This window comes from Muntiacus reevesi, chromosome 2, assembly GCF_963930625.1.
Source record: "Muntiacus reevesi chromosome 2, mMunRee1.1, whole genome shotgun sequence".
In the NCBI taxonomy this organism is placed as follows: domain Eukaryota; kingdom Metazoa; phylum Chordata; class Mammalia; order Artiodactyla; family Cervidae; genus Muntiacus; species Muntiacus reevesi.
The window spans coordinates 212,748,475-212,771,422 of record NC_089250.1 but is presented as its reverse complement, the minus strand read 5'-3'; the positions used below and the strand labels follow the sequence as shown (position 1 = coordinate 212,771,422).

The 22,948-nt window shown below is 62.8% G+C and overlaps 1 protein-coding gene across 4 annotated transcripts; it reads left to right on the top strand.

Annotated features, from left to right (window-relative positions):
- The first annotated feature begins 124 nt into the window (after positions 1-124).
- On the top strand, positions 125-22,941 carry SH2B2 (SH2B adaptor protein 2). 4 transcript variants are annotated; one of them, XM_065920395.1, is made up of 9 exons: positions 125-391; positions 10,944-11,689; positions 14,998-15,099; positions 16,677-16,768; positions 18,074-18,165; positions 18,274-18,432; positions 19,236-19,444; positions 21,523-21,694; positions 22,432-22,941. In XM_065920395.1, exons 2-9 carry the CDS (start codon positions 10,973-10,975, stop codon positions 22,776-22,778), a joined length of 1,890 nt encoding a protein of 629 aa, XP_065776467.1. In that variant the 5' UTR covers positions 125-391; positions 10,944-10,972; the 3' UTR covers positions 22,779-22,941. The 4 variants fall into 4 exon arrangements, with proteins under 4 accessions (XP_065776467.1, XP_065776469.1, XP_065776466.1 ...); XM_065920397.1 differs by having other exon boundaries at positions 278-395; positions 18,277-18,432; XM_065920394.1 differs by having other exon boundaries at positions 278-395.
- Positions 22,942-22,948: the final 7 nt, after the last annotated feature.

The following is a 22,948-nucleotide window of genomic DNA, read 5'->3' as shown; positions in this document are numbered from 1 at the left end:
ACGCGGAGGGCGGGGGGCGCGGCGGGGGCGGGGCCGGCGCGGCGGGAGGGGGCGGAGCTCGCGGCGGGGGTGGGGCCGGGAGGGCGCGCGCCGCACGGGCGGAGGGTAGGAGCGGGAACGGGGGGGCGCGCGCGCTGCGCGGGGCTGAGCTCGGAGCGCGCGGAGCTCAGCCGCCAAGAGAGCCGAGCCCGGGCCGCGCCGGGCCAGCGAGGAGCGCACGAGCCTTCGAGGTTGTGGACGACGGAGGGAGGAGCCGCCGCCAACGCCAGCTGCCGCCCGGAGGGAGCCTGAACCCGCCGCGGGCCATGAGCCGCCGGGCCCCGGGAGGCCGACCGCGGTCCGGGCAGCGCTCCGCCGGCGCCCCGGCCCGCTCGGCCGCAGCTGCGCGCCTGTAGGTACGGCCTGCTTGTCCTCCCAGTTCCCTCGTCCCCCCAGTCCATCACTCTGAACCCGGTCGGTCCCTGAGGGCGAGCGTGTTGTGTGCGTACCGCTGCTCCGGGGAGCGCGGCCCCACGCGCCCCGGTCCGCGCGTGTTGTCTTTGTGTGCGCGGGTGGGAGGGAACGCGACGGAGAAGATGCGCCCCCGGCGGAGATCGGCTTCTAGACCCCCCCCCCCTACCCCGCCCCAGCCCGGGCTGGGCGGGAGTGGCGGGAGGGGCCGAGTCGCCTCCGGAGCAGCTGCGCCCCCCGCCCCTTCCCAGGGCCGAGGCCCGGTGGCGGGCGAGCTCGGTGGGCCCCCTGGAGGAGGGGGTCTCTGACCAGGGCTTGGGGTGGAGGGCGGAGCGCTGGGGGTCTCTTCCCCAGGCTGCGGGGGCGGGGGGAAGGTCAACCTGAAATGAGGGTGCGGGCCACAGGAGGGACCCTGTCCAGATCGGCGTCGCCCGGCCGGCACGCCCTCCATCTGGCCCTGGCCTTCTTTCTCACGGTCTCGGTTCCCGTCCCGCCCACCCCGGGAGCTCTCCGGCAGCCCTCGGTAGTGTGGGGAGGATCGCTGCGGGTGCGGGAGAGGCCGGCTCCTTTAAGAAGGGGCGGGTTCGTGCCCTCCATTCAGGCCCTCCGGCCTCGCCATTGATGAACCTGCGGGCGGCGCGGAGCCCCGCACCGCGCCAGCCAGCGGGCCGAGACCGGGCAGAGGCGAGGACCCCAGCGGCCCACGAAGTGCGGTCTTCAGCGGGGAGAGGTCGGCAATGACTGGGACCCCTCCAGAACCGCGCGGGGCGTACAGAGTGACCCGGGAACAAAGATAAGCCAGTTGGTGCCGGGGAGAGCCTCAGGGTTGGGAGTCAAACCTGGAGTGAATCCTCCACTGCCTGCCCTTTGAGCCTCCATCGTCTACCCAGTAAAATGGGGATGGTGGTGCCTCCCTCCTAGCTGGGTGACTAGCAGAAGTTGCCCCCCCAACACAGGTCGCTGAGCACGGGGTGAATGGGCACCCCTGAGAGGGTCGGAGGAGCCAGGGGTGTTTACCCTAAGAGGCTTTGGTTGCCTCTGTTGGGAGGGGAGGATGATATGAACCCTCCCATCCCTGCCTCCAACTTTGAACAGATCTCTTCCATCCTGACCTCCCCGTTCCATCAAGGAGGCCAGTTGACTGGGAGTGACCTAGAACCTGTCCGCTCTAAGAACTTTGGGGGACGTCTGGCAGTGGGGGGCAGAAGTGAGGTTCAGGGTGTTTGTGGGGTTTGGGCGACAGGTTCCCACTAGCCGCCTCCCTCTCCTCCTCTCCCCCTCTAGAGGGCGTGAGTGAGGATGGGCAGGCAGCTGGGGATAACTGGGTCTAACTGATCAAGAGTTAACGCATATGCTTTTCTTCTTACCCTTACTCTGAAAAAAAAACCTGTTTAAAATTTTTTTCTAACCCCCTCCTCCCTGCTTTGTGGGTCTCCTAGGGAGCACACACCAAAGGGTGAACTTCCCTGGGAGGTGGGACCCCCCCCCCCAGGTGGAACCCTCCCACCCCACTCCCAGGGCTGAGTGTTTGGTTTCGAGCTGACTGATGCTGGCTGAGGGCGTCTGTGCTGTTTCTCATGTAATCTTCACAACAACCCTGGGGCTTGGTACTATTATTATCCCCATGTTGCAGAGAAGGAAACAGATTCAAGGAAGTGAAATGATTTGTCCAAAGTCACTCAACCAATAAGCCAAGCTTCCAAACCACCTCTCTGACAAGAATCCGGTTCCTACCCCTTGCACTGCCTATCTATTCTGGGTTGTAGGAAACTGGGGGTTTAGGGACCTTGGGCCTCCTGCCTCCTGTCCCCATGGCATTCAAAGATCCAATCTTAGGGCCTGCCTCGCTTCCTGCTCCTTCACTGTCCACGTAGGACTGGAGGGGCGATGGCCACTTTGGGAACTGGGGCGGTTTCTCTTCCCCTGCCTCACCTGGGTGGGTCTGTTTTAATGACTGCGCTCTGTCCCAGGGGATGGCAGGGTGACTCTTCAATATCCAGGGGAGGTCACAGCCACACCTGGCTTTGGGCAGAGCCATGTGTGGGAGTACAGCATCTTTGGGCTCCTCCTGTTTGGGCTCCATTCTCCAGAAACTTCCGACCGTCTGTGTCTAGGGCCCACCTGGGGGCTGGTGTAACACCCAACTGGGGCTCACGGTCTGGTGAAGACAGGGCGTTGGGCAGAGACAAAAGAGATTCCTTGGGCTCGGGGACACATCAGCTACTGGGGAAGAGGAGCAGGTGAGGAGATGCCGGGCTGTGTATTGAGACCCCAAGCAGTGGACAAGCAGGGGTTGGAGGAAGAGGATGTATTAGAACTTGGATGTGGTGAGTTTGAGGTGCCTGGAGATCAGCCAGGCTGGGAGATCTGTTGCCCAGATGCCCGGGGAAGCTCTGTAAGCTTTCGCAGTACCCAGAGGTCTAGGATACTCAACCAAGGGGAGGTGCTGAGGTCTCAGGAGCTGCCGGTGTGTGTGTTGTGATAAAGGCAGAAGGCAGACTGGTGGGCTGAGTGGTAGGGGTTGAAGAGGGTGTCCGGCAGTTTTCGGGGGCTGGGCCACGGCCAGGGAGGTCTGGGTGGGGTGTGAATCGGGGCCTAGGTGAGATCCCTAACACTGGGAGAGGAGAGACCGTGTGAAGCCCAGGTCAAGGCTGGAGAGGGGTTGGTGCGTCTGCTCCACACCCCCAGGAGGGCAGGGTGTGTGTGCAGCTAGAGCCATCCCAGCCTGCTCTCCATCTCCGGAGCCCGTCCAGGAACTGTCCAGCACCAGGCGCTCCTGAAGGAGGACAGGCTCCCCTCGTAAGCCCCCAGGCCCTGACACAGCTTCTTGTCCTGGGCCCTACTCCCTGCTCCTCTGACACTGGCTTCCTGCAGGGCCCAGCCCTGACTTCCCCTGCCGCCTCCTCCAGGAGTCAGATGGCCACCTCCTTTTCCAGGGCGGGGCCTGGGTCCCCCTACCGTGCCCTCAGAGTGAGGGTTCCCCAGGGGCAGGGCCCTGTTGGGAGCAGCATGTGCCGTAGAAGGGGACAGACCCGAACCTGGCTGCACACGGCTCCTCTCACCCATCTGTGGCCCTGGACCTGCCAGCGTGGCTCCCGACCCACACGGGAGTCCAGGGTACATCCGGGAATGGGGGACCAGTCACCTCCCTTCCCAGAACCTCACTTCCTCATTTGTGTGAAGGGAGAATCCTCCCTTCCTGGCAGGGAGGAGGATGTGAGGGCAGGGGCATAGCCCCGCTGGATGTGGGTCCTGATCCTACATCCAGGAAGATGACCTTGGCCCCCCTGTGGAGCCTGGATTAGTCAGGGACTGGGGCGTGGGGTGGCGATCTCGAAAAACAAGGAGGTTCGGGAGGAGTCCTCTGCCCAGAGGAGTGGGAGGAAAAGAGGGGATGAACACAAGACATTTAGGAAGTAGAAGCAGAGGAGCTTTGATTTTTAAACAAATTGCTTATTTAATCCTCATGACGGCCCTTGGAGGTCAGTGCTGTTTCAGCCGCTGATGTGACGAATGAGGAAACTGAGGTCCCCCAGAGGCTGAGTCACACAGCGCAGAAGTGGAGGAGCTGGGATTCAAACCCAGCTGGTCTGGCTCCAGATCTCAGGCTTTTAACCATTCCGCTGTCCCATGTGTCAAACAGTCAGATGTGGAGGAGGGGAGATGCCCCGGCCACGGGGCCCCTGTGATGCGAGCAGCTGTCGGCTGCAGCTCTGGGGGCTCCCTAGGACTGGAGGTCTGCAGGTCTCAGAGCCAGCAGCGCTTGTCAAGGTCAGGTGCATCGGTACATCCTGGGGGCTCAGCGGAAGGGCTTCCCCGGTCCCACAGTGGCAAAGGCTGGGAGCTGTGTGGCAGGTGTGATGCCGCAGGGCTTTTAACAGCCACCTCCCCGAAATGCTCCTCTGACCGGCCTTGGACCAGGAGCAGGCAGGTCTGCATGGGCGAGCAAGACCGGTCCCACGTTACAGCTATGGAAACTGATGCTTGGAAAAGCCAGGCCACCTGAGTCCCGAGCTGCTCCCCACTCCCCCTCACACACACATACCGGCGCACGGTATTAAGAGGGCTCTTCATCCGCACCTGTCCCTGCCTGTCACTAATCAGAGCACCCTCCCCCCACACCCACTCTGCAGCAAAGTCCCCACCCAGTCAAGAGCATCAAGACCAGAAGTCACTCCCACTTCTGCCTCCTGCCAAGGTTGCAGGTCAGCACACGTATCCTGGGTGGGGAAGGTCTGGGACTTCCAGCCGCACCTCCCTCTCGCAGGCGGCCTTGGTTCAGAGCCTGCCCTGCGGGGCACCTTCTGAGGGCCCAAAGGTTGCCTGTGCTGCAGGGGACGGGATGCAGAAAGAGGGCTGGGGGATACGCTCCCAGGAGGCCACGAAGGCAGCTGGAAGGAGCCGTGGTGATAAAGTGCACAGTCAGCTGGGCCGGGCCAGGTCCTGAGATGCCCAGAGGACAGGACATCAGTGAGCATGGTTGGGGCCGGCTTCCTGGAAGGCAGGGAGCAGCCAAGGGAGACCCTGTCTCCTCTTCTTGTGTTGGAGGGGCCCCAGGAGGAGGCCTCAGTTTCCCCATTGTGAGTGGTTCATGGCAGGGGGAGGGGCGGGCACTGCCCAGCCTAGAACAGAGCACAGAGGAGTGCATGCCACTCAGGCCCTGCCCCCCGCCCAGGAGGCAGCCTTGCTGGGTGGCTGCTTTGCTCTGCGGGGCCACTGTCCCTTCCTCGGGGGTCTCGGGCAGTAGGGAGGCCAGCTCCAGCTGGGGCTCCCAGGAACACCCCCCTCCCCCGCAAGTGTGGCCCTGGGCCCTGCTGGTGCCTCCCCGCCCTCCAGGCCGCTTGCCCACCGTGCAGCCGATCGATTGGTCGCCGGCCCATTAGCGGGGTGACTAGGCCGCCTCATTAATATTTTAAGGAATGACCTGGCCAAGGGGTCCGGAACTGCGTGCCACTGGGGGCTGACGGCTGACTTTCTTTTTTTTTTTCCCTTTTCCAATTGTCAGCGCTATTTTTACCACCGGAAGGCCAGCCGCCCCCTCTCCCCGGCATCTAACTGGGGTGGGGGTTGGGGGATTCTCCCTTCTGGGTTCTTGGCAGAGGGGTGAGGAGAGTCCACGGCTTGGAAAGGCACCAGGCAGGGACACGATTAGGCTTCCCCTCCCCGCCCACCCCTACCCTGCCCTGCCTCCCTGAAGCCCCATCCCATCGCCCTCCAGCCCTAGGATGATGGGAACAGAAAACATTTTTTCCAGAAGGAGAAGCCAGACAGCCTGGCTGGGCCTGGAAAAACCCCAGGGCGATGGATTGGGGAGGTTGGTCTGCCCACCTAGGGCCCTTGGGGGGGTGGGGGGCCACTGCCTGATGCCCAGACCAGGTGGGCCGGGACTCCCTTGGCCTCCATCCCAGTCCTCACAGGAGAAGCCTGTGAAGGCGAGAGACAACCTCCTGCCTGTCCCCGATCCCACCCCTGGAGGGACTGTGGGACCCTGGCCTTCAAGGTCAAGGGCCACGACAGTCAGGGGCCCCTGGAGGCCACTGCTCCTGCACCCCACTTTATGGACGGGGAGCCAAGTGCTCGGGAGACACGGCCCGGCCTGAGATACAGCCCGGATCTCCCACTGCCCAGCCCATGGCTGTCCCAAGCTGACTGGGCAAGTTCCTTCTGGCTCCCTGGGGCCAGAAAAGGGGGAAGGGAGGACCCTGCTCTCAGAAGCAAGAGGGCCGAGAACCACGGGGGCCATGGGAGCTCAGGATGGAAGGGCTAGTGTCCGGGAAGGCTTCCTGGAAGAGGAGAGGGTTTTTACACAGCCCGGAGAGGGGGCAGAATTTTGAATAGTCAGCCGAGTGAGGCAGAAGGTCCAGCCGGCTGGAGAGCCACGCAGGCAAAGACGGAGGAGGGAATTCCTGTGGAGCTGCTGGCGAAGGTGGAGACCTGGGCCCACTGGGTTCGACTCAAAAACCTTGCCCGCCAGCCCACGCCATGGGGGCCGGTGACGGCACCCACCCTGCTTCTGGGACCTCCGGGGTCCCCTCCCCCTGCAGCTCTGCTTTTCCCACCCCTGGGCCTGTGGTCCCCTCCAGAATGACTGATCGGGAGTCACCCTGGCTGGTCCCTGGAGACTACCTCCTGGCTCCACCCAGAGGTGAGGGGAGCCCCAGCCCTGCCCACAGGGACACATGGCTCGGAGCACTGCAGAGACCACCTCCTACGCTGTCCTTCCAGCGAAGGGTAGTCCCTCAGCCTCATTTGTTTTTAATGTTTATTTGATTGCGTCAGGTCTTAGTTGTGGCACATGGGGCTCTCTCATGGCACGTGGGCTTAGTTGCCCCGTAGCATGCATGCACGTTCAGTGGCTCAGTCACGTCCGACTCTCTGCGACCCTGTGGACTGCAGCCCGCCAGGCTCCTCTGTCTATGGGATTCTCCAGGCAAGAACACTGGAGTGGGTTGCCATGCCCTCCTCCAGGGGATCTTCCCGACCCAGGGGTCGAGCCCGCAGTGCTGGTGGATTCTTTACCTCTGAGCCATAGGGGAAACCCAGCAGCATATGGGATCTTAGTTCCCTGACCAGGGATCGAACCTGTGTCCCCTGCATTGGAAGGCAGATTCTTAACCACTATGGTGCCAGGGAAGTCCCTCATCCTCACTCTTAAAGTGAGGAAACAGGCCCAGAAGTTGGAGGTGAGGTCAGCAACCCTCACCCAGAGAGCAAAGACGTCAGGCCTGGAGCCCAGTTGAGCAAAGTCACGGCACTGTGTCTCTGCCAGTTCTGGGCCCCCGGGCAGTTGGGGACAGCGCTCCAGTGTCCCTGCTGGTGCTGAGCCCTCTTCCGTGTGGCTTGCAGCCTTCCTTTCACAGGGAACCATGCCTGTAACTAGCGCCGGGGCTCCCTGCTGGCCCGCTGCCCGTGGCTTTTACCCCTGGCTGTACCACCCCTGTCACTTCTGCGTAGCCCCGGCTGGACCCAGGGGACATCGAGGGTTGCTGGTCCGGGCATCGGGCCCATGGGCTCCTGAGCCGCCAGCAAGTGGTTGGGGCGGGGAAGAGGGGAGGGCAAGGCAGGCCAGCGTCGGCGCTTCCCAGGCCAGCCTCTGCCCAGGGCATGGCCGTCGCCCCCTGTTCTTGGCAGACTCCTCTCTGAGTCCTGCCCCTGCCTCCAGTGAGGCCCAGCTGGGCCCCCTCCCCATCTCGAGAGCCTCTCCTGCAGCTCCTGTCCTCGCCTTCACCCGTCTCCTTGCTAAGAGGACTCTGGGCCAGCCGGAAGACCCGGGGCACGGGATCGATGCCTGAGCTCGAGGCTGTGGGACCGGCTTCCTCCCCGCCCCCAGCTGCCCTGTGAGCAGGTGGGGGGCATCCTCACCTGCTGCCCGCTAAGGGGCGAGCCCCTCCCAGGCTGTCCTCTCACCTGGTCTGACCCTCTTGGTGGTCACAGTGGAATAGGGAATATCGATGCACCTGTTGGGAGCGCTACCTTGCTGGGTCACTGGATGGCCTCAGAGCCCAGGGCCGGGCTTCCCACGCTCAGCCTCAGGGCCCTGTGTCCCCATTCCACCCCCAGAAAGGCCCCCTCACCCCAGGTCAGGCGAGGCCCCAGCGATGGTGGCAGGCTCGTTCCTGCCCCACCCTCACGTCTGGTATATGACTCAGGCCTGCCTTCTGCCCCTGAGGAGTGCCTGTGGTAGATGGGAGATGGGTGGACACAGACGCCTGGGACACTCTACCCTTATACCTCGCTAGCGGGACACACAGGAGGGGACTGTGGGAGCTCAGCCTGGGCTGGGGAGGCAGGGGGAGGTCAGGGAAGGCTTCCTGGAGGAAGTGGCCCCCGCATTCATTCTTGAGGGCTCAGTGGGTATTAGCCAGATGAGAAGGGAGGAAGGGCAGGGCAGGGGAAAGGCCCAGCGTGAACCAAGCTCACGGGTGCCTCAGCCCGCCTTCTCCCCCAGCCCCTCCCCTATGTCCTGAAAAGCCTCCCTCCAGGTTACTGCTCATGCCTGCAGGGAGGTCACTCTTGGTCCTCTTTGCTGGCAGGAAGCCTTCCTAACTCCCTGCTCCTCTCCCCCTGAATGCTGGGCTGGGAGTCTCTGAGGCGACCCACTGGTTTGGAAAACTGTCCTCCGGGCTCAGTGACCTCCTCACGTGGCCTGTTGCCTCCCTGGGGCTGTGCTGTGGTTACGGAGTGCAGGTCGAAGGCCGAGGTTGCCCCCCAGGTGAGAGGGAATCCCCTGGTGCCCCATGGCCCAGAGGCCCCGAGGATGATCTCACAGAAGTAGGGGAGCTATTTTTACCTGGCGTTTAATTACACAGCTTGGATCCCAGAGGACAGATGAGATGGTGCTCCCAGGAGCTGCGAGGGAAGGGCCGGGCCAGGAATCGTGGGAATCCTGGGAAGGCAGGTGAGGGCACAACCCCCCGTCTCAGTTCCCCTTGCACCCACCGGCCCCCCCAGACAGGGGCTCCCCATGGCAGGGCAGGTCCACATCGCCCCACTTTTTCTCCAGTGATTTTCACCCTGGCCTCTTGCAGGGGGGAGATGCACAAACAGAATGAATGGCCTGTGCCCCCAGGAGGGGTGCCACTCAGGGATGAGGAGGCAGGGCCCTCTGATGACTAGACACCATGCAGTCTGGCCATCCCAAGTGAGGACGGGTGGAGGGGCCTGGGGACAGGAGGCGGAAGCTGGGATTCCTGGATTCGGGCCTCTTCAAGAAGGTCCGATTTGGATGGGGTTCAGGAGGAAACAGGGCTTCCCTGGTGGCTCAGATGGTAAAGAATCTGCCTGCAATGCAGGAGACCCAAGTTTGATCCCTGGGTTGGGAAGATCCCCTAGAGGAGGGAATGGTTACCCACTCCAGTATTCTGGCCTGGGAGATCCAATGGACAGAGGTGGCTACAGTCCATGGGGTCATAAGAGGCAGACACAACTGAGCACGCGCGCGCACACACACACACACACACACACACACACACACACACACACACACACACACACACACACACACACACACACACACACACACACACACACACACACACACACACACACACACACACACACACACGAACAATTAGAGAAGGCAGTCAGTCCACCATAATGGTAAGAAGTATGAAGAGGCAGCACCTTCCAGGCCAGTGTGAAAAGCTAGTCATATTGGATCCACACTGGGAGATGACCCTCGAAGTCTCTGAGTCAGCATGAGAATCCCAGACTTGTCACTAACAAGCTGTGTGTTCTCTGGCCCCATGTGAGGGCTTGGGCAGTGACAGCTGTGACTTGCCTGGTGTGTTGAACACACTCATCCGTTCATTCATTCATTCAGTGTTGACTGAGTGCCTGCCACATGCCCAACACTGGGGACACAGCCACTTAGAAGATGTCAAGACTGCTGCCTCGTGGAGGTGGCATTTTCAGGGGAGGGTGTGGTGCAGGGCGGGATGGGGTGGGGTGCCTGGGAGACAACACAACCAAGCAAATGTATAAACAGCATGAGATGGAGATACACACTGTAGAAAAGTAAGCACACAGGATCCTAGTTCCCTGACTAGGGATCCAGCCCACACCTCCTGCAGAGGGAGTATGAGGTCTTATCCACTGGACCACCAAGGAAGTCCTGAGACCTTTTGTTCTAAATAGAGTGATGGTCAAGAAAAGCTATCAGGCAAGATGGTATTTGAGCAGAAACCTGGAGGACATGAGGCAGTGTGAGGGAAAGGACATTCCAGGCACGTTCAAGAGAAAATCGCAAGTGCAGAGGCCCTGAGGTGGGGCCCGGGTGGGACCTGAGCAGAGTGGGCAACAGGTAGAGTTGTGGGAGATAAACACAGGGAGTCAGATGGAGGCAGGTCATGGGAGGTGTGGGGGGCCAGTGGCTTTTTCTCTGATGGAGCAGGTGCCATTGCAGGGTTCTGAGCAGGGAGGGCCTGATCTGTCTTCCGTTTTAGAAATGATGAGTGGGTTTCTGGGTGGGGAACAGGCTATGGGTGATAAGATCAATTTCCGGGGGGTGGGGGGAGGCACAGAGGGAGGGCAGTGAAGAGGCTGCTAAAGTACTGCTGGTGGAGAAGGGGTCGCTTGGGTCCCTGGACAGCAGCCTGGATGGCAGTGAGTGGAGGAGGAGTGGTGTTCTTGGCAAATTTCAAGGGTAGCGCCAAGAGGACTGTGCATGACTTTCCTGCCCTCCGAACTTTAGGGAGCCTCAGAAGAGGGTCGCTGGAGGCTCAATAGGGGCCCCACTTGAAAGCACCTGTCATCCCGGCCTCCTGCGCCAGACCCAGGAATGACCTTGGGGTTCCCTGAGACTGCTGTTTGGAGAGAGAGAGAATGGAGGGGGCGGGGTCCCCCCCTCCTGCAGACACATGTCCCACCTCCCTGGTGGTCCTTAGACACTGGTGCTGCCGGGAAAGGCGGCTGCACACAGTCCCGGGGAAGCGGCAGCGGGTGGGCGCCCCCCAGGGGTCGGAAGTTAACTCACCGGTTCCTCTCGCCCACAGCCTCCGGGGGCTGCGATGGGACGGGAGCCATGAATGGTGCCGCCCCGGTCCCGGTCCCGGTGCCGGTCCCGGACTGGCGGCAGTTCTGCGAGCTGCACGCGCAGGCGGCCGCCGTGGACTTCGCGCACAAGTTCTGCCGCTTCCTGCGGGACAACCCGGCCTACGACACGCCCGACGCCGGCGCCTCCTTCTCCCGCCACTTCGCCGCCAACTTCCTGGACGTGTTCAGTGAGGAGGTGCGCCGCGTGCTGGTGGCAGGGCCGGCGCCACCGCGAGGGGCGGCCGAGCCCCCGGACGCCATGGAGCCCGGGCCCGCGGGGCCCCCGGTGCTCAAGTCCGCGCCCTACGGCCACTCGCGGAGCTCGGAGGACGTGTCGGCGACCGCAGCGGCCAAGGCCCGCGTCCGCAAGGGCTTCTCGCTGCGCAACATGAGCCTGTGCGTGGTGGACGGCGTGCGCGACATGTGGCACCGGCGCGCCTCCCCCGAACCCGACGCCGCCCCGCGCGCCGCCGAGCCCCCGGCCGAGGTGCGCGACAAGTGGATGCGGCGCCTGCGGCTGTCGCGGACACTGGCGGCCAAGGTGGAGCTGGTGGACATCCAGCGCGAGGGCGCGCTGCGCTTCATGGTGGCCGACGACGCGGCCTCGGGCCCCGGGGGCGCCGCCCAGTGGCAGAAGTGTCGCCTGCTCCTGCGCAGGGCGGTGGCGGGCGAGCGCTTCCGCCTGGAGTTCTTCGTGCCGCCCAAGGTGAGTTGCCCACCCCCTTTGCCCTGGGAGCGGGGATCGTGGAGGACCAGGCTTCCAGCACCCCTCTGTTTTAGCTGGTCGGCAAAATGGAGTATTCCAGGTCAGGAGCCTGGGGTGCCGGCCCCACACCCCACAAGTCATCCTTCAAGCATCCCTCAAGCCTGCGAGGGGTCAGAAGGGCCCTCTGGCTACAGAAGGGGTTCTGGGTGCTGTTCTTGGGGTACTGGAGAGTCTGGCTGCCTGGACTCGTGTCTTCCTCACCTGGAACCCCTGGGTGGCTGGAGCCTCCCCAGAGAGGCAGGCAAGGACCGACATTGGCACACTTGGGGGGCCTGCCCGAGGTCTGCAGTCTGGCTCAGCAGACATCTGCCTGGCTGCCAGGCTCCAGCCCAGCCCCGGCCCGGGTGGCTCCCTCTGGCCCAGGTTTCAGAAGCTAAGTTTCTCGCCCTTAGCAGCATGCTGCTCACCTGAGCGCACCACGCCCTCCCGGCCTCCTGGCGGTCACCGTCAAAGCTCTAGGGGCAGTTTGGGGTCACCTGGGGTGGGCGGGGCAGGGGGAAGAGGGGGCAAACCTGCCTCGCTTGGAAGGGGGGAGTAACTAACAATAGTGCCCGCTTTCTGAGAGCCGTCATCCTCCCAGGACCCCAGCAAGTGGGCATCGATGGTCCCCAGGTCACAGAAGAGAAAAAGGGAAACTCCGGGAGGGGGCGTGGCCGGCCCGGAGTCACAGAGCTGGTGGGTGGCAGAGCTGAGCTAATTATACCCATCACCCTGGTGGCCTGGGAGCTCGGAGGCGGGAGCGTGTGCTGGTGCGGCAGCCCCGAAAACGCGCAGGGCCCTCACCCACCTCTGGGCCCACCCTGTCTCTAGTGCCTTTAGTCACCCTGAGCCTCGCCTCCTTCCCCACCCCCCTGTCTGCCTGGACTCCCGATCCTTCTCCTTGCCTCTCTCCCCAGGAGGTGGATGGGGTGGGCTCCCCAAGGTCTGGGGCCCATGAGCCATAGGAGAGGTGATTTCCTAGGGGGACACACTACTCTCTGCACTTGATCTTAGCCAAAAGGCTGAGAAGCGATACACACACTACTCTCTGAAGCGCTTTCTCTCCAAGTCCCAGGACCCCCCAGACTTCCCAAGGGCTTTCTGCCTGCCCAGGCCCCACCTTTAGGTCCCTAAGAGAATCACAGACCACTAAGCCCAATGCCACCGCTCATCAGACAGGGAGACCGAGGCCCAGTGAGGGTGGGAGGCGGGATGGGACTTGCCCAGGGTCACCCACAGGGCAGGGCCTGAGCGCCTCTGCACCCTGAGTGGCAGCCTCAGCTGCCCGGCTGAAAATAGCTGCCCTCGAGGGAGGGGATGCAACAGCTGGTGCCCCCTGTGTGAGCCCCTCCTGAGCCCACTGCTCACCGCTGGCAGAGGGCGGGGTTCCTGGGGGACCACATTCCCAACCTCTGAGAGATCACCTTCCCAACCTCTGAGAAAGGCCAGTGGGTTCCCAACCCCTGATCTGGCCTCAGACCCTCCGTTTTTCATGCAAATATTTGCAAATTCAGGAGCGACTTCGTGAGAAGGGGGAGATCCTGTTTCCCAGATGAGTTTGGTCTAGGATGTATGCGCCCCACAGGAAGCCCTGGCTGACACTCCTCCCGCCTTTGAGTCCTGTTCACCTACCCACGGTCCAGAGCTCTTCCTTCTCTCGCCCCTGGAGGCCTAGCTGCACCCTTGGAGAAGATGGGGGCTTGGGGTCTGCAGGCTCAGGGACTGTTTCCGGGACCCTCAGAGTGCCCTTTCATACGGCCCCGTGTGTCAGACCCCCCAGCCCCCTCGCCCGCCCTGCAAGAAAAGTCTCCTGGAGCCCAGGTCCCCTCATAGCCCTAGGCCTGGCCCCAGGAAGCAATGCTGCTGGTCCCCTGCCATCGGGGAACCACCAGGAAGCTGGTATTTGCTGGGCTGGAGGGTCGACCTCAATGGAGTTGGTGCAGGATGCTCTGGGGACCCCAAGGAGGAGAAGCCTAGGCTGCAGAAGTGTTGACCGGTGGACAGGGTCCCAGGACAGGCATTGCTGGAGACTCAGGCTGCCTAAGCCAAGGCCTGGGGTCATCAGTGGAGAAGGAAATAGCAACCAACTCTAGTATTCCTGCCTGGGAGGTCCCATGGATGGAGGAGCCTGGCGGGCCACAGTCCTTGGGGTTGCAAAGAGTCAGACACGACTGAGCAGTTAACACTTTCACTTGGGGCATGAAACAGGCTGATAGTTCCATCCACGCAAGTGGGAACAGTGAGCCGGAGCAAAGGGAAAGGCAGACGGGCCTCCAAGGCCAGTCGGAGGATTCAGCGCCTCTGGCCAGCGGGAGCCCAGTCCGACTTTTCTCTGTGGACCTGTCTGTTCCACCCGCTCCAGGACCGCGGGCCCCGCCCGGCCGGCTGGCACAAGGGCCTGCTGTGGTCAGCGAGCCCGCAGTCACCACCCCGAGCCCAGCCCGACGCCCGCTGGACGGCAGCCAGCACTGCCAGGAACCCCCACCCGCCTGCCCACCCAACGTGGGGCCCTTCCCTTTCCTCCTAAGAGAAGTCCCTGTCCCAGAGCTCAAGCTCTGCCAGGAATCTGTTTCAGGCCAGCCCGGGGGCCTCAGGGCCAGGGCCAGGAGACAGGGGGCAAGCACAGAGCGGCCCTCCTGGGGAGTCCTGCCAGCTCACCTTGGTCAAATCCCACACTGGCCTCTTTTCTTCCACCTGGAGACACAGCCCTGCCCGATTCCAGGAATCCCAGTCTGTGTCAGGGTCTCCAACCCTGTACTGTGGTAAATCTAATCTGAAGGAGGAGACGAACCTTTTTTTTTTTTTTAATGAACTAGAATAGAATAGAAAATGTCACACTCCATCACACACAGTCAGAGTAAATATTATCCGGTGAAATGTGTGTCTCAGAAATATTTTTACCTAGGTGTGTGTACTGGGTCACCATGTCAGATGTATTTCTTACTATAGGTCAAGGTGAAAAATGTAAAAACCACAGATCTGGTGGGTGTGCTGGGCGGAAGGGTGACCGGGACAGAGCTTGCCCCCCTCAGAGCTCGGAGGTGGGAGACCCATGTCCGTCCCAGCTCTGTCTGTGACTATGTGGGGAGGTCCCTCCATTTCCCAGGAACACCCTCCACTTACCCATCTGTGAAATGGGGATTGGGACACCTCCACCCCAGGGCTGCCTGGCATCCTCAGCTGGGGGCAGCTCTGACCTCTGGGAGTAGGGGAGGGGAGAGAGGACTTCAGGAGGCCCTGGGGCCACTGTCTCACCACCCCTTCGTCAGGCCTCCAGGCCCAAAGTCAGCATCCCTCTGTCGGCCATCATCGAGGTCCGTACCACCATGCCCCTGGAGATGCCAGAGAAGGACAACACGTTCGTGCTGAAGGTGAGCCCCATCCCTGGTCCCAAAGACCCCTCGTGCGGGTGAGGGTGAAGGGCCAGCAGCAGGGTGGGGGCAGGGAGCCCCAGATTGGGGGGTGGGGGTCCCAGGACCCTCCACAGATGTCAAGCACACAGCTAGGACGTGAATCCTGGCCCAAGCTCCAGAGCCAAGTGGCCCAGGTGTCGTCCACCAAGTGGGTCCCCATTCCTATTTCCTCCTGGGCCGGGGGAAGGACCTGAGTTTCACTTCCTCCCTCCCCCCTTCCCCCACTTTAGCCCCGTGCCGCATCCACCCCACAGGCAGGAACTGGTAGCCAGCCTGCAGCGGTTATGCAAATGCCCCTGTCACCAGTCCTGGAGTGTGGGAACCCGCCCAGCCCCACCAATGGCACAAAGGCCCTGAGGGTGGCCAGGGAGGCTCCCCAGTGAGTTCGGGGCCTGCCCGTCCTTTTCCCAGGCCCCGCATCGCCAGGGTGGCCTGCTTGGGTTGCTGAGGACACGGCTCTGGGCTGCCAGGGCTGTGGCCCCGAGCCTCTTTGGAGAATCAGAGGGTGTTTGTGAGGCCAATTCCCCAAGGAGGCCTGGTTCCACCCACCCGAAGCTGCATGGAGGGGCGCCCCCCCCCCCCAGCCGCCCCGCCTCCTCTCCAGTGGCCCAGTTGGGTTTATGTTTTTACTCGACCCTGTTTGTTTAATCATGAACTCCTTTATTCATTTAACAAACATTTGCCAACCCCAGACCCTGAGTCACCCAGTCTGGGGGCTGAGGACACGGCCCCTCCCTGCCTGGCTCTCTCATCTGCTGGCTGAGATAGGTCAGAGCCTTGCTCCTGACAGCCGGGTGGCCTCTGTGTCTCTGAGTAGGCTCAGGAGTCCCAGGGCCACGGCAACCACCTGCCGGGCCCACTCTGGGCCTCAGTTTCCCCATCAGTTCAGAGCAGGGTGGAAGTCAGTTCCAAGCTCTGATGGGATGGGAATCCCACTGCTCTTTACTAAACAAGAAACTCAGAGGCCAGGCCTTAGCATTAGAGACCTGGGTTTGGGTCCCAATGCCACCACTGAGCGCTTGTGTGACTGAGCGGACCTCTCTGAACCTCAGTCTTCCCATCTGTACAATGGGGAAAGTGTTGCCTCTCTCTCCCGGGGCTGTTGGAAAGAGTTCATCAGACAGTGTGTGTGCCTGATCACCCACTGGGTCGGGCTTTCTCCTGCTTCCCTTCCGGAGGCTGCTTATCCCTGGGGCGTGGCCGCAGAGGCAGAGTTCCAGGTGCAAAGGCTGGTGAGCCCACCACTCAGGGCTGGGCCTGCTGGCCCCCCACAGACTGAGGATTGTGAGGCCCTTCTCCCACCCCGACCCCAGCCTTTACCCAGCCAGCCCGGCCTCCTGGGGGTGGGGGGGCTGTATCCATGGGGCCCGAGGATGACCTGTCATCCCCGTGATCCCCAGCGGGGGAGGGGCTGCTGCCCGTGTGGGCTGCCCTCCACTGGGGACCCCACTGTCTTCCCAGCTGCTCGGACCAGGGATCTCCCCCTGGGGGAGGGGCGGGATGAGCCTCTGGACTCTCGACGCCCCCCTCCCCAGGTGGAGAATGGAGCAGAGTACATCCTGGAGACCATCGACTCCCTCCAGAAGCACTCGTGGGTGGCTGACATCCAGGGCTGCGCAGACCCCGGGTGAGACCTCTGGGATGGGCAGACGGGGTGGAGGGGCCTAGCGGGGCTGCGCCCTGGGTGGAGCCTTCACCGGGAGCAGCTTCCTGGTGAGGGCAGGAGCTGAGCTTGAGAAATGGGTCCTTCTCACAGCAGTGCAATCCAGGTGGGTGCTGGCCGGGACCCTCCCTCTCCAACCTCCAGTCCCAGCAGGCTCTAGGTTCAGGGACCAGGGGCCTGGAGGGCAGTTGAATCATCTTGTTCTCACTCCCAGGGGAGGCTGAAACCATGAGGAGATCAATGATAGATGGGTAGTGACGCGGTGAGCCCAAAGGGCCAGGGATGGAGGACCAAAGGGGAGGCCCCCTAATCCAATCCTGGGGTTCAGAGAAGCTGTAGTGGTAGAGGGGCCCTTTCTCTGAGGCTTAAAGAAAGGGGGGCCTGAGCCAGGCAGAGGGGGCTGGGGGCGGAGGAGGGCAGTGGAGGAGCGCGAAGGCCTGGGACTCGCGGGGAATGTCATCGCCCTCGGGTGGCTGGACTTACGAGCTAATGAGACCGGGCCTTCAGCGAGAGAGAGCCGGGAAAGCGGGTAGGTCTGGGCAGCGGGGAGCCATGGCTAGTAATAAACTGGGGGGCAGAAGGACAGCAGGGAGGCCGGCTGCGCCATCCGGGAGAGGTTCCCCAGGCCAGGAGTAGGAGGGGCGGGCAGGGCGGCCGGCTGAGCAGTTGGCAGCGGCTCCCCTGGCTAATGGGGTGAGCCAAGCCCCGGGGGGAGGGGCTGCTGCTTTCTAATTAACAGCTTCATTTAAGGAAGCACAATTAAAGTCCGGAGCGCCTCCCAGGCGCCGCCCCCCCATCCCCGAAGTGGTTCTAATCCCTCCCCTGCCACCCTCCCAGCCATCTGCTCTGCACACTCTTTGCCTCGCCCCCGTGAAGGTGAACCTCACTTTGCGGGTGTTTTAGAGCCGACACAGATGGGGAGACAAAGGCCTGGGGAGGGGGCGGGGCCGGCACAGGCCCCGCCCACCCATGTACCGCCCCCAGAGGAGGTCCTCGGTGGGATCCTCAGAGGAGGACAGCCTCTCTTGAGGGTTAGGGGATGGCTGCGCCCACTTGGAGACCTGTCCATATCGCCCGGTCACTCACGTGGTGGCCACTGAGCAAGCCGAGGGTGTGATCGCGGGGACAGGGAGGCAGAGGGACCCAGGCGAGCCAGACAGAGCAGAAGCTGGCCGCGGGACAGTCAGCCTCTGCCTGGCTCTGTGAGCAGACCGCGGTCGGAGTCAAGAGTCCCGCGGCCGGACACGGTTGGGCTTTCTTGCCTCACAGGGACAGCGAGGAAGACGCGGAGCCCTCCTGTGCCCGGGGAGGCTGTCTGGCCAGCCGCGTGGCCTCCTGCAGCTGTGAGCTCCTGACGGAGGGTAGGTGGGCACAGAGCCGGCTGGAGCAGTGGAGGGCAGGGCTGGAGGCGGCGGTTGCTCCAAGGTGGCCTGACAGACACACACGTTTCTCACCTCCCGCTTCCCCAGCAGTGGACCTGCCCCGGCCCCCAGAGACAACGGCAGCCGTGGTGACAGCCCCACACAGCCGCGCTCGAGAGGCTGTCGGAGAATCCCTGGTCCACGTCCCGCTGGAGACCTTCCTGGAGACCCTGGAGTCCCCGGGCGGCAGCGGCAGCAACACCACAGGTGCAATGGGGCCCTGCCCTTCCTGCCCCCCTCCTGGGGCCCCGCCCAGCCCACGGGCCCCTCCCAAGTCCTTCCTGAGCCTCCGAAGCTGTGACCTTTTCATCCCCCTGGGTCCTTTGCAGGGCAACTCGGTAGCTTTGGCATTTGCAGGCCCGGCATTTGCAGGAGCCTGACTCCTCCCATGGGCCCCGGTTTAAGTAGAAAACTCTCACGGAAAGGGGTTCTAAGTGTCAGAACCAGGGGGATGGGGACAAAGACACTTGATTTGTTCCCAAGTTTGTTGCTGACTTAAGAGAGTGACCCCAGGAAATTAAGCAACCCTACCAATTTTTTCCAGAGCAAACTGCTCAGTGATTGTGAAATAAGCATCTTCTGATGTTATACATACAAGCAGATAGCCTAAAGTCTGCACCAGCTGGGGCTATCGAGGACTTTCGTTACTGGTTCATGAGGTGCAAGGACGTTTAATATCTCTTGAATGAGAACAGAAACCATTGGCTCCTTGCTATTAATGAGACAAGAGGCTCCCATTCCCTTATTTGATACATTCTTATCATTAAGCTATTTGCTAAACCAGACTTGTCAGTTTAAGCCTACCCTCTCAGGCTATCATTTTCTCCTCTCTGTGCCTCAGTTTACCTGATACATTTAGTGGGCCGGGTCAGCTCCATGCCTCGTTCTCAGATATTCTAAGAGCATCTTACCTGCAAAAACCCAACAAGCTGATCAAGATGACCCATCGGTGTTCTCCTTCTTGCGGCCCCTCCATCCCCACACCCCTCACTCTGTCCCCTCCTCTGCAGCCGAGGAGGCAGCGGAGTCGGAGGCCCAGGCCGAGGCCGAGCTGGAGCTCTCCGACTACCCCTGGTTCCACGGGACGCTGTCGCGGGTCAAGGCGGCTCAGCTGGTGCTGGCGGGCGGGCCCCGGAACCACGGCCTCTTTGTGATCCGCCAGAGTGAGACCCGGCCCGGGGAGTATGTGCTGACCTTCAACTTCCAGGGCAAGGCCAAGGCAAGTTGGGGAAGTGGGGCTGGGGGGCGCACACAGGGGAAGCCTCCAGCCCGGGGTCGGTGGGGGGCCCTGGGTTGGCCCTGAGGCTGCACCCATGCCGGGCAGTAGGCTCCTTGGGGGTGGGGGCGGCATGGCTTCCCACGGGCCAGGCCTGCTCCTGGCTGTGCTTCCGGTCACCCGCCTCCCTCCTGGGGCTGCAGGCTGCCCCAGCTGTGGCTTCTCCACCAGCCGATGGGGTCCTGCCTGTGGCTGAACCCACAGGAGGCTGGGCCCTTCTGAGGGTCTGACTTTGACCCTGTGCATTGGGGATCACATAGCACTGGGGCTTCTGAGGGTCTCCTCCTGGAGCCACCTGAGTGGCTGGGGCCAACCAGCACCCCTCCCACCCCACACAGCCCCTCTTCTCTGCTCAGCACAGCTCACCAGCCCCTCCTGGGCGCCAACCCAGGCCAGGCCTGTGGTCAGACCAGGCCACGGGGTGTGGCAGAGAACCACACAGTGGACCTCAGAGAACCAGGCAGGAGGAGTTGGGCAAGAGGGCTTTGGGGGGCAGAGGGCACCTCGAGGCTCCTGACCCCACCAGCCAGAGTAGGAAAGGAGCTTGACCTGAGACACGCGATGGATGGGGAATCCTCGAGGTGAAGACTAGTGAAAGGGTGGTTCAGACAGGGCAGGGCCAAGCCCAGATGGCGGGCTCTGGAGGAAGGGCACTGTGTGCTAATAATGCCTGAGGCGCAAAGGCAAAAAACGACAGAAAGTCCAGTGATTGTTGGGGGGCGGGGATGGTTAGAGTGGGCAGGAACCTCAACCCCCCTCTTCTCAAGTTTCCGATAAGGAAACAGACCCAGCCTTGGCTCCTCCCAGGACACAGTTCCCGTCAGTCCCCGCCAGAGGAGGGGGCACCCAGGACTCCTGCTCCAGGCCTGCACTGGGCCAGTGTCCCAAGCCTGGGCTGCACGGGTCAGACCGCACCCCACCCACCCCGCCCCGGCTCCCTGGGCAGCGCCGGCCCCACCATGGAACACTTCCCTCCCCGCCAGGGCTTCTCTCTCCTGTTCGTAGGTGCCCAGGCCAGCTCCCCATCACAGGCATACCCTGAAACCCTCCTATCACCCCGCTTCTTGCCACATACACCCCAGGGACAGCCACTCTTCTCCATGTGGGATACATACAGAGCAAAAACCGGCTGAAGACAGAGCCCTGTGGCTCAGCCACCACTCAAGAGCACACGCCTGGGGCCCCTCTCTCTCCCTGCGGTGCCTGGCCCAGGTGGGCCCAGTTCCCCGGGCTCCTCCCACTCCCCACCCCGCCCCCCCCCAGCTTGGATGAGTGGCACCTGTGGCCACGCTCCCCCCAGATCAGCCTGGGGTTGCTTCCAGCCTTCTGGACCTTAGCTGGGCAGGGAAGGCCAGCAGACCCCTAGCTGGGCTGGAAGAGTCACCCCAACATGAGTTCTCTTCTTAGCTCAATGCCAGTGGCTGTGGGTAAGTCCCGCCCGCCCTGTGCCTCGGTTTCCCCATCTCTAACACGGAATCTCTGGGCTTCCCTGATGGCTCAGACAGTAAAGAATCCACCTGCAATGCAGGAGACCCAGGTTCCATCGGTGGGTCAGGAAGATCCTCTGGAGAAGGGAGTGGCTACCTCACTCGAGCATTTTGCCTGGAGAATCCCGTGGGCAGAGGAGCCTCCCGGCTGCAGTCCATGGGGTCACAAAGAGTAGGACATGACTGAGCAATTAATACAAACAAAACACGGCATCTCTGCCTTCTAGGGCCTCTGGAGACTAGGGATGAAGCGGGTGCGTGAAGGCCCTGATGCAGGTGCTCCCTGTATAGGGACGAATGCATCCCCCCTCCAGCCCCCGCTCGGCCCCATGGCCCTCATGCCCATCCCCGCCACCGGCGTGACCCTCCTCCTCCCGAGATGGGGCTCCCGGGTGAGAGGCCCTCGCTCTGAGGCCGCATATGGCCTCTGAGACCTGGCCCTCCCCCTGACCTTCAGAGGCTCTTGCCAAGCAGGGGGCGGACCCAAGACACCCCTCCCTCCCCCCCACTGACCACGCCCATCTCTGCCCACAGCACCTACGCCTGTCCTTGAATGGCCACGGGCAGTGCCACGTGCAGCACCTGTGGTTCCAGTCTGTGCTCGACATGCTCCGCCACTTCCACACCCACCCCATCCCGCTGGAGTCCGGGGGCTCTGCCGACATCACCCTCCGCAGCTATGTGCGGGCCCAGGGCCCCCCGCCTGGTAAGACGCCCCTAACCCGGCCCAGGCAGACAGACGGGTGGGCAGTAGGGGAGGCGTCACCCTGCTAGCCCCCGCGGGAAGAGCACCAGCCAGGTCTGGTACCTGTTGTAAGCCACCTGGACCAGCCGGATGGGCGGGAAAGAGACATCCCCCGCGGATCCGTGTCCGGAGTAAATTCCTGGCGGGCAGAAGGGGGCGCCCGCGGGCATTCCGGAAGTGAGTGGAGTCCCTTAGATCCCGCACGGGTGGGGCTGAGCGCCGAGCTGGTAAGGAAGGCAGCCTGGGAGAGGTGAGTGAAAGTGCTGGGCACGCGGGTTCCGCGTTGGTGTGTCCGCCACACCTACGAAAAATGGAAAGTGTCAGTCGTGTCCGACTCTTTGTGACCCCGTGGACTGAAGCCCGCCAGGCTCCTCTGTCCATGGGATACTCCAGGCGAGAATACTGGAGTGGGGTTGCCATGCCCTCCTCCAGGGGATCTTCCCTACCGGGGATCGAACCCGGGTCTCCTGCATTTGCAGGCGAATTTCTTTATCGTCTGAGCCACAGCCGCCTATACCCAGGACTTTCTCTAGGAGGTGGGCTGGAACTAGCAGCGCGGGATCTGGGGTCTGGGCCTCCCTTTGTGATGCTAGGTCACCCATTCCTGGGGCGCTGGCCCCTGCCTGCACGCTGGTGGGGTAGCGTGGAAGGAGGAAGGACCCGGGCTCGGCCCTGACGCCCGCGGTCTCCCGTTGCAGACCCGGGGCCCTCGCCCAGCGCCGCGCCCCCACCGCCCGCCTGCTGGAGCGAGCCGGCCGGCCAGCACTACTTCTCCAGCCTCGCCGCGGCCGCCTGCCCGCCCGCCTCGCCCTCGGAGGCTGGCGGTGCCTCGTCCTCGTCCGCCTCGTCGTCTTCGGCCGCGTCGGTGCCCGGCGCCCCCCGCCCTGCCGCCGAGGGCCCCCTGAGCGCCCGCAGCCGCAGCAACAGCGCGGAGCGCCTTCTGGAGGCGGCGGGCGGGGGCGCCGAAGAGCCCCCCGAGGCCGGGCCGGGCGAGGGCGCCCGGGGCCACACGCGGGCCGTGGAGAACCAGTACTCCTTCTACTAGGCGGGCTCGCCGGCACCAAGGCCCTCGGGCCCCCGGACCCGCCCCACTCCGACCACGGGCGTCCAAAGCCGGACCCTGCCGGCCCCCCGCCCCGCCCGGCGCTGGGTGGGAAAAGCGAAGCTCTTCAATGAAGACATAATGTTATTAAAGAGCCTGTTTTAGGGACTGCA

What these genes read in the sequence shown, in the direction of transcription:
- SH2B2 (XM_065920395.1), top strand. Translation starts at nt 10,973, where the DNA reads ATGAATGGTGCCGCCCCGGTCCCGGTCCCGGTGCCGGTCCCGGACTGG. An exon ending in ACAACACGTTCGTGCTGAAG is followed by an intron (nt 15,100 to 16,676) that starts GTGAGCCCCATC and finishes CCCCCTCCCCAG; the next exon opens with GTGGAGAATGGAGCAGAGTA. An exon ending in ACTTCCAGGGCAAGGCCAAG is followed by an intron (nt 19,445 to 21,522) that starts GCAAGTTGGGGA and finishes CTCTGCCCACAG; the next exon opens with CACCTACGCCTGTCCTTGAA.